The 10,423-nt window shown below is 47.4% G+C and overlaps 1 protein-coding gene across 1 annotated transcript in view; it reads left to right on the top strand.

Moving 5' to 3' along the window:
• Positions 1-688: 688 nt before the first annotated feature.
• The window catches only part of LOC309557612 (uncharacterized protein), a gene marked incomplete at both ends in the record, with an annotated part of 90,130 nt that continues 80,395 nt past the window's right edge, over positions 689-10,423 (top strand). The window contains 2 exons of the mRNA XM_082260403.1: positions 689-842; positions 935-1,014. Coding sequence (XP_082116529.1) covers positions 689-842; positions 935-1,014 — 234 coding nt within the window. The remainder of the gene's footprint in view (positions 843-934; positions 1,015-10,423) is intronic.

Genomic DNA, 10,423 nt, shown 5'->3' with positions numbered 1-10,423 from the left:
ACATCGTAGAGATGCACTACTTTACAGGCACATTCAAGGGACCCCCCAGGCATGATATTTGAAGGAATTTTTCATTTTTATAGTTTCACTTTAAGCCTCATTAAAACCAGTAAATCACTGCTCCTTTAAAAACAATCACTTTTAAAATCTTTTTTTGCATTGCTACATGTTCTCCAGGTCAGGACCCAGGCCCCCATACATGTTTCTTAGGGCAATAACTTGCGTTTAAGCCTTCAAAATGAGGTAGTTTGATTTTTGAGGTTCGACTCCCATAGGCTTCAATGGAGTTTGTTTGTTTGAACAAACTTTTCCTCTGTTCGCGGTGTTCTGGTGCGAACCAAACCAGGGGGTGTTCAGCCCATCACTACTCCTTAACAACCAGCTATTTCTTCACACAGAATTCATGTCGGTCGATACATTTTAGACCAGTTCGAGTTTGAATCATTCTGAAACATTGCAATTTATTATAAAATTGATAAACTAAACTAAACTAAACAAATTCCAAAACAAATCTATGAAACAAATTTAGTAACAACTAAAACAAAACACATTTTTCTGTTCTGCACATGTTTGTTGGAAACCCTTTGATTTTATTGGGTTCAGTACCAAAATGCCAGCACTATGAACTAACATTCCCCTGTGCTGTGTTCCTGTAGGCAGAGAGAAGGTGGTGGTCTTGTTGGACGATATGGATGATATTAGTGAAGAAGTGAGACAGGGAATCCTGAGTACACAGAAATCCCTGGACTGTCTGTCCTCCCATCTCATCCTCATTCCTACAGAAAACAAATCTGAAGTCGCAAAAAGAAACCTAACAGAATTCCGTACAGCTCTTTTAGGAGGTAAGATGTATATTTTAATGTGCTAAACTAAAAAATGGAGCTGATTCATGAAATTGTGAGATACCTTCACATGGTTATTTTCTGCATTTCAGATAACAGAAATATTCTAGTTGGAATATCTCTTTTTCTAAGTGCTAAAAATTCCAGGTTGATCTGTAGGGAAGAGCTTAAGGTTCGGTCCGCAACACAAGCAGCATTGACGTCATTGAGCATATTTGGTCATGTCCATGTTTGGTCAATGATATCAACAACGGGAGACCTTACCCTTTGTATATAACAGTTTTCATCCTCCAGGCTTGTCATTCAGCTGGTGACATGTGGACGTTTGGGTTGTGTCTTGGCGTTTTTTTCTTTCCTGGATCTGCATCACTGGACGACATGATTGAAGATGGATTTACGAGAGACTTTTTGGGGAATTTTTTTTCCTTATTTGTTGGTGTCTATTTCTTGGTTAAAACTTTGTTTTTCTAGTAATAAGTAGGGGTATAATGTATACTGTAATAATAATGTGTATGTCCTTTCTTGGCCAGTCAGGCCACATGCTCAGATTAAGGGCCTGTTATGAATTTTTAGGGGGACCTCACACATTTCTTTTTTCTTTTTGTGTAAGGTACCCCCTTAAAATCTACACCAGACTCAAAGGTTCTGGTATGCATTTTTTGGAGAAGGGGCTGCATATATTTCTCTTACGTCCTCCGACAGTCGCCGCCTCCTCTAAGTCATCACTGTTGGGTATTGTCTTCCTATCCGTAGGAATAGCTAGGCATATAGACTTAGTCCAAAGACAAAAGGCATTAGCATATACACACCCAAGGGGCTGTCCCATCTGGTCAATACCCCCCCTGCATCACCACTCCCAACTCAGTTTTAATCTGCCTAGCGTCAGGAATAGTCAGGCTTACCTTGTGCTGGGGCTTCAGTCTCAGCCTTCCTAATCTTTTTATTTGATTTTCTTTGAAAATGTCAGTTTTTTCTTTTACTTTACTAGCTGTTTATTTTGTCACACTTCTAGTGTTAGTCTTCTCTTTGGATAAAGATGGATCATGCGGTGCTGGGATTCGGACTGGCCGCCCTGGTTCTCCAGAGCAAAATGGTCAGATGGACCCCCAGCCCGCCATCGAGCGTTCAGCTATGGTTCGCCCTGGCATTACGAACGATCCATCCCTGTTCGCTACAGGGATGCAGCCGTGAGGTGGCTACCTCACAGGACTCGTCTGCGGTGCCGCAGCGTCATGTCCCTGGCTCACGGCACTCAGTGTCAGATGAGGACAGAGGTTTTCCGTGCATGGAGGCTCCCCACGCCATCTGGTACAGGTAAGTACTTTTCTATGTGGGGCCTCTGTCTGAGGTGGCAGTCTGTGTTGCTGTGTGATCCTCATGTCTGTGCCTGTGTGACTCCCTGTGCGATCCCTTCGGGGTTCGCTTGTGAAGATCGGTATGTTGCCTGGGGGTCCCTGTCCCTGTGTCACCTTAGGTGCATGTTGGGGGTGCAGACGTTTGTGCTTGTGCGGCGACCGCAGCGGTGCATTTTTGCGTGGTCCGCCATCTTTACTGTGGGCACACATATATAGCTCCTCTGGGGCGATCATACATGTCATTTTTGCGCCATCCGCCGCCATTTTGTGGGCGGTGGAATGATCGGTCCGGCCGCATGTCGGCGGCCATTTTGGCGTAGCCTCCAATGCATTCCTATGGGGCAGCCATTTTCCCGGGGTCTGGCATATAGTCCAGCCCTCTCCAGCAGCACTTCCTTTCCATCAGCAGCAAGGACACTGGTAGCAACGCTCTGCGGGCTCTGCAGGTTATCACTCTCAATTTCCCTCTGTATTTCGCTTCTGGCTCAGTTTCTTTTCTCCTTTGGGGGTCTTTCATCACTGTAGCAGTAGCGGTGGGCGGCGCACACCGCAGCGTTTTTAAAGGGGACAGTACACCTTTTTGTGCACTGTAGTTTGTTCTGATAACTTGAGCCATGGATTCTCAGGAAAGCAAGTTTCCTCCAGCTTTAGTGGGGGGCCCCAGTTCTCCTGTGGCTCCGCTGCGACCCGATCTGGCTGCTGTAGTAGCGACTTTGGTGGCAAATATGGAAATGCTGATGTCTGAACGGGCTGCGAGAAAGAGGCCCAGGTTGTCTCTCTCTTCTGATTCAGATGGGGATATGGCTGCTGCTGCTGCTGCGAGCGTGCCCTTTTCAGGGTCCCGCTCATCCTTGGACCCCCCCGGGGTCTGAGGGGGAGGCTGAATTGGAGGGTGTTGATACATCCTCCCAAGGGTCACCTGAAGAAAGGGTGACCATGGATGAGTTAATTGTTTCTGTTAAAGAAACCTTGCATTTAGAGGATGAGCCCTGTCCTCCGGGCGTTGTGTCCTCGTTTGGGACGCACAGGACCCGCAAGTCCGCGCAGGTTTTTCCCTGCCCAGCGGAATTCCATTACACTGTTAATGAGATGTGGCGCACGTTAAAACGTCCATTCCTGGTATCTAGTCGGTTCAAATTGCTTTATCCTTTTGCGCTGGCTACGGAATCACGATGGTGTGTGCCTCCACAGGTGGATCACACCGTGGCCATGTTGAACAAGGCTACCTTGGTTCCTACTGAGGATACCCCGGTTTTCCGGGATCCCACGGACCGGCGGTTGGAGTCTCTAGCCCGCCATTCTTATACGGTGGCGGGTTCGCTGCCCTCCAACCTTGGCTGCTCCGGATATCGGACAGGTGGGTTCAGGAAATCGTTCAATCAGGTTACAAGATCTAATTCATTTCCCAGCCGGCGAACAGATTCTTTCCCTCCAATCTCCATCTGCTTCCGGGGCATCTGCAGGACTTGCATCAAGCAGTGCAGGACCTGCTTGCTCAGGGTGTGATTGTCCCGGTGCCTCATCGGGACAGGTTTCGGGGGTTTTATTCAAATCTGTTCACTGTGCCCAGGAAGGAGGGCAAAGTGCGTCCTATTCTGGACCTGAAAGCGCTGAACCGCTTCTTGCGTGTTCGGAAGTTTCGAATGGAGTCTCTCCGTTCGGTTGTGGCCTCCTTGAGTCCAGGAGAATTCCTGGCTTCGATAGATCTGAAGGATGCGTACCTGCACATCCCCATTTTCGAGGGTCATCAGCGGTACCTTCGGTTTGCTATCGCAGAGGACCACTACCAGTTTGTGGCGTTACCTTTCAGTCTCGCTTCGGCACCAAGGGTGTTTACCAAGGTGTTGGCGCCGGTTCTGGGCCTGCTGCGGGCCCAGGGCATTGCGGTCCTGGGGTACCTGGACGATCGCGTGCCAGCCAGGACCTTGTGCGCGATCTGTCTATCACGGTACAGACGCTCCAGGAGTTCGGATGGACCATCAACGTTCAGAAATCGGCGTTGTCTCCATCGCTTCGCCTTCCCTATCTGGGGATGGTTCTGGATTCTGCTCAGGCAAAGGTGTTCTTGCCGGAGGAAAAGGACTTTGCGGGACGAACTCAGGTCCCTCAGGGACAATCCGTCCTCGTCACTCAGGACCTGCATGCGGGGCCTGGGGTTGATAGTGTCGGCCTTCGAGGCGATTCCCTTTGCCCAGTTCCACACGCGGGCTCTCCAGACGGAGATCCTGGCCAGGTGGGACAGACTACCTCAGTCCTTGGATCTGGATGTCTTCTTCAGTCGCCAGACCAGATTGGCTCTTCTATGGTGGATCCAGTCCCCGTCGGTGGCGGAAGGCAAGTCCTTCCGTCCGTTGGTGTGGACAGTGGTTACCACGGATGCCAGCCTGTCGGGCTGGGGTGGAGTCCTGGGCAACCTGTCTGCCCAGGGCACTTGGTCGGAGGAAGAGTCCTCCCTCCCGATAAATGTGCTGGAATTACGAGCGATAAAACTCTGTCTCTTCCAGTGGTCGGACCGTCTCCGGGGCCTGCCTGTTCGCGTACAGACGGACAATGCTACCGCGGTGGCTTACATCAACCACCAGGGGGGCACCAGGAGTGCTCGAGCGGCCCGGGAGGTGACCGACATCCTGTCTTGAGCCGAGACTCATGTCCCGGCGATCTCAGCAGTTCACATTCCGGGTGTGGAAAATTGGCAGGCCGACTATCTGAGTCGCCAGACCCTGGACCAGGGGGAATGGTCCCTACACCCGGAGGTCTTTCAGATGCTGTGTGCGAGGTGGGGATCCCCAGACGTGGATCTGTTTGCATCCCGGCTAAATCGAAAGGTGGAAAGGTTCGTGGCAAGAACGCGCGATCCGTGGGCGGCCGCCTCGGATGCGTTGGTGGCCCCTTGGCATCAGTATCGTCTGATGTACGCCTTACCTCCAATTCAGTTACTATCCCGGTTCCTTCGCAGATTGGTCTCGGAACCTCACTTGGTGATTGTGGTGGCGCCGGACTGGCCTCGCCGGTCCTGGTACGCCGACGTTGTTCACCTGGCAGTGGCGCCTCCGTGGCGTCTGCCTCTGCGGGAAGATCTCCTGTCTCAAGGTCCGATCTTCCATCCTGCTTTACAGTCGCTGGCTTTAACGGCCTGGCTGTTGAGACCCAGATCTTGAAGGACAAGGGTCTATCCCCTGAGGTTATCCCTACCCTAATCAAGGCTAGGAAATCCTCCTCTGGTAAGATCTATTACCGTACCTGGAAAGCCTATTTCGCCTGGTGTGAGTCCAGGGGGTTCTCCCCTCGTTCTTACTCGGTGTCGAGAATCTTGGCTTTCCTCCAGTCTGGAGTGGATCAGCGCCTGGCGCTGGCCACAATAAAGGGCCAGGTGTCTGCACTGGCTGTCCTTTTCCAACGCCCAGTGGCGTCTCATTCCTTGGTGCGCACCTTCATTCAAGGTGTGCGACATTTGGCTCCTCCCAGGAAAGAGCCTTTACCTCCATGGGACTTGAACTTGGTTCTGTCCGCGTTACAGCGTGCTCCCTTTGAAAACATCAGGGAGATATCGTTGCCTCTGCTGTCGAAAAAAGGTTTCTTTTCTGGTGGCGATCACTTCGGCTCGCAGAGTGTCGGAGCTGGCGGCGTTGTCTTGCCGCTCCCCTTACTTGATAATTCACAAGGATAAGGTGGTTTTGAGACCACCCCCATCCTTCCTTCCCAAGGTAATCTCTGAATTTCACCTTAATGAGGACATTGACCTGCCTTCGCTTTGTACGAAGCCTAAACATCCGAAGGAGATTGCCTTGCATTCCTTGGATGTTGTCAGGGCGATTAGGGTTTACCTGTTGTCTACGGAATCCTTTCAGAAGACGGATTCCCTCTTTGTCCTTCCTGAGGGATCTCGGAAGGGCATGGCTGCATCCGCAGCAACTATTGCCAAATGGATCAGACAGACCATTGAGCAGGCTTACGCCTTGAAGGAACGGGTTCCGCCCTTCCCTGTTAAGGTGCACTCTACCAGGTCTTTGAGTGCATCCTGGGCCTATTGGCATCGGGCCTCGGTGGCCCAGGTGTGAAAGGCGGCGACTTGGTCGTCGGTGCACACTTTTCCCAAATTCTACAAAGTAGACGTTCTGGCATCAGCTGATGCTTCTTTTGGCTGCAAAGTTCTCAGTGCGGCAGTGCCATGATGGACCCTTGAATTTTTTCTGGGTCCCTGGCTGTTGGCATTTGCTTTCCTGGGCTGTTGCTCTTGTTGAGCATTGTTTTGTTTCTGTTGCCCAGTTGGTTTTCTTACGGTGCATGTAAGATTCCTTTCTCTGATGTGGGTACTGCGTTGCCTTTTCTACGGTTTCGTCTCCCACCCCTCATGTCTATACTGCTTTGGGACATCCCAACAGTGATGACTTAGAGGAGGCGGCGACTGTCGGAGGACGTAAGAGAAAACTGAATTTTTGTAAAATCTTACCTGTAAAATTCCTTTCTCTGAGTCCTCCAACAGTCGCAGCCCCCGCCCCTCTTTTGGGGTTCTTATTCCTTACTGCTATGTTACCAAACTGAGTTGGGAGTGGTGATGCAGGGGGGGGTATTGACCAGATGGGACAGCCCCCATGGGTGTGTATATGCGAATGCCTTTTGTCTTTGGACTAAGTCTATATGCCTAGCTATTTCTACGGATAGGAAGACAATACCCAACAGTGATGACTTAGAGGAGGCGGCGACTGTCGGAGGACTCAGAGAAAGGAATTTTACAGGTAAGATTTTACAAAAATTCCGTTTTTTTTTTATTCTTGCCTTAATATGTGCTACAGCAAAAGTAACGTTTACAAAGGAAAAAACAATAAAATAAATAATGATACAGTTTAAATTGCCAGCAAATGATATTTCATTGCCAGCTTCTTAGAACCAAGAAAAACAATGATACAGTTTAAATTGCCAGCAAATGACATTTCATTGCTAGCTTCTTAAAAAAAAAAAAAAAAACACACACACACAAAGACTCCTCCAAAGGTTATGAAAATGTTTTTTTTTTTTTTTTTTTTTCTTGGTTCTAAGAAGCTAGCAATAAAAATTTGCTGGCAATTTAAACTGTATCATTGTTTTTCTGAGTTCTAAGAAGCTGGCAATGAAATATCATTTGCTGGCAATTTAAACTGCATCATTTTTTTCTCTTGGTTCTAAGAAGTTGTCAATGAAATGTCATTTGCCAGAAATTTTCAAACCTATTTCCTTTGTAAATGTCAGCACTGCTGCAGCACATTGTTGGGCTCCTTCACAGGCAGGATTAGGACACCCCAAGCATGTTATTTAAAGGAATTGAGCATTTTTATTTCCCGGGACTGTTTTCCTCCAAATAATTTTTTTTTACACCCCCTTGCCTATTAGCCCAGAAAATGTACTTTTTTTGATTTGACAGATTTGGCTTCAATTGATTTCAATGGGGTTCAGGTTCGGCATACAAATTTCTTTGAAGTCTGCTGGACCCCGCTTAAACCGAATCCAGAGCAGTTCAGACCATCGCTACTGTTAGGAAACAAGTGCTGAAATGAACTTTTTACAGGATAAAAACATCACTAAAGTAATTGATATTGAGTACACTTTATATATTCCTATCATCTATGTGGTTCCTATCCACATCAGCCATATATTATTTGGATTTCTGTATATGAATTATGGTAACCAGACTGTTATAGTCACATTTCATATATCACATACAGTTGCAGGCAGCGCCAATTACCTCACTATCCCTCACAATTACAATAAACAATATAGTTCTTCCTTTGCTTATATACAGTATCTCACAAAAGTAAGTACACCCCTCACATTTTTGTAAATATTTTATTCTACCTTTTCATGTGACAACACTGAAGAAATGACACTTTGCTACAATGTAAAGTAGTGAGTGTACAGCTTGTATAACAGTGTAAATTTACTGTCCCCTCAAAATAACTCAACACACAGCCATTAATGTCTAAACCGCTGGCAACAGTCCAATGTCAATGTCCAAATTGGGACCAATTAGCCATTTTCCCTCCCTGGTGTCATGTGACTCATTAGTGTTACAAGGTCTCAGTTGTGAATGGGGAGCGGGTGTGATAAATTTGGTGTTATCGCTTTCATTTTCTCATACTGGTCACTGGTAGTTCAACATAGCACCTCACGGCAAAGAACTCTCTGAGGATCTGAAAAAAATAATTGTTGCTCTACATAAAGATGGCCTAGGCTATATGAAGATTGCCAAAACCCTGAAACTGAGCTGCAGCCAGTGTCCAAGACCATACAGTGGTTTAACAGGACAGGTTCCACTCTGATCAGGCCTCGCCATGGTCGACCAAAGAAGTTGAGTGCACGTGCTCAGCATCATACCCATAGGTTGTCTTTGGGAAATAGACGTATGAGTGCTGCCAGCATTTATGCAGAGGTTGAAGGGATGGGGGTCACACTGCATCAAATTGTTCTGCATGGCTGTCGTCCCCAGAAGGAAGACTCATCTAAAGATGATGCACAAGAAAGCCCACAAACAGTTTGCTGAAGACAAGCAGACTAAGGACATGGATTACTGGAACCATGTCCTGTGGTCTGATGAGACCAAGATAAACTTATTTGGTTTAGATGGTGTCAAGCGTGTGTGGCGGAAACCAGGTGAAGAGCACAAAGACAAGTGTGTCTTGCCTACAGTCAAGCATGGTGGTGGGAGTGTCATGGTCTGGGACTGCATGAGTGCTGCCGGCACTGGGAAGCTACAGTTCATTGAGGGAACCATGAATGCCAACATGTACTGTGACATAATGAAGCAGAGCATGATCCCCTCCCTTCGGAGACTGGGCCACAGGGCAGTATTTCAACATAATAAAGACCCCAAACACACCTCCAAGACGACCACTGCCTTGCTAAAGAAGCTGAGAGTAAAGGTGATGGACTGGCCAAGAATTTCTCCAGACCTAAACCCTATTGAGCATCTGCGGGACATCCTCAAACAGATGGTGGAGTAGCGCAAGGTCTCTAACGTCCACCAGCTCTGTGATGTCATAATGGAGGAGTGGAAGAGGACTCCAGTGGCAACCTGTGAAGCTCTGGTGAACTCCATGCCCAAGAGGGTTTAGGTAGTGCTGGGAAATAATGGTGGCCACACAAAATATTGACACTTTGGGCCCAGTTTGGACATTTTCACTCAGGGGTGTACTCACTTTTGTTGTCAGCGGTTTAGACAACAAATATCATTCAGTATTGTAGAGTATATCTGAAAAATACACTTTAATGAATTTTAGTGCACACCGACACAATATAATACACATTTTTTGATAAAATATAAAAGATAATGCTGTGCTGAATAAATAGATACCTAACATGTCAAGATTTAAACCTGTGCAGGCCCGTGACATGTCAACAAACTACGGTCCCTAAACTTGTCCATAGGCGATGCTTTATGCTTTAAGCCTTCACAAGTTATCAGTTTGGAGTTAATCATGAATTCTGGAACTAGAACTTCTCTCAGTCCAATGTTTACGGCAATATCCCACATGTGTGGTGCAATCACTGTTTACATATGCATGTCAGACCTACAGTATGTGCACTTTTGCATTCACATGTATGAACAGGGGATGTAGGTACTTTTAACTTTGTTTTTTTATTTTTTTTCCATTTTTTTTTACACTTTTAATTAGTTTTTTATTTTATTTAACATTATTGCTGTCACAAGGAAGCAAACAAGGCATCTTTGGGCAGTAATAGGTACTCTTTATGGAGACATCAGGGGTCTGTTAGACCCTTGATGTCTCCCCTGCCCTCCAGGGCAGCTGATCAAACACAGACTGTGCTTGATTAGCTGCTTTCCTGGCTGTAACAGATAGGGAATGGCAGCTCTGAAACCAGAAGGGACAAAGTCATTGTTGCTTTTGGGATCATTCAAAACGGACGAGATGGGGGAACGAATGTTCCTCTTGTCTCCTCTGCAGGAAGACATCCTGACTTTTTTTCATAATGGAGGAGATGGGGAACGGGGAACGGATGGTCCTCGATATCCTCTGCATGAAGATGTTCTGACTTTTTTCTAGAGAGAGAGGGGGGTGAAAGAGAGAGGGGGCATGAGAGAGAGAGGAGGGATCAAAGATAGAGAGAGATAGGGGGATGAGAGAGAGAGGGGGGATCAAGACTAAGCACTCTTGAGTGGAGTACTGAGGCAGGGGTGTAGGGGGCTGTGAGTTTTTTTTAGGAAGCCATGTACAGCCCCCTACCAGACCCCCC

The sequence above is a fragment of the Pelophylax lessonae genome (genome assembly GCF_965119305.1).
Source record: "Pelophylax lessonae genome assembly, chromosome: 6".
NCBI classification, from domain to species: Eukaryota; Metazoa; Chordata; class Amphibia; order Anura; family Ranidae; genus Pelophylax; species Pelophylax lessonae.
This window is presented reverse-complemented; position numbering and strand designations above follow the sequence as displayed.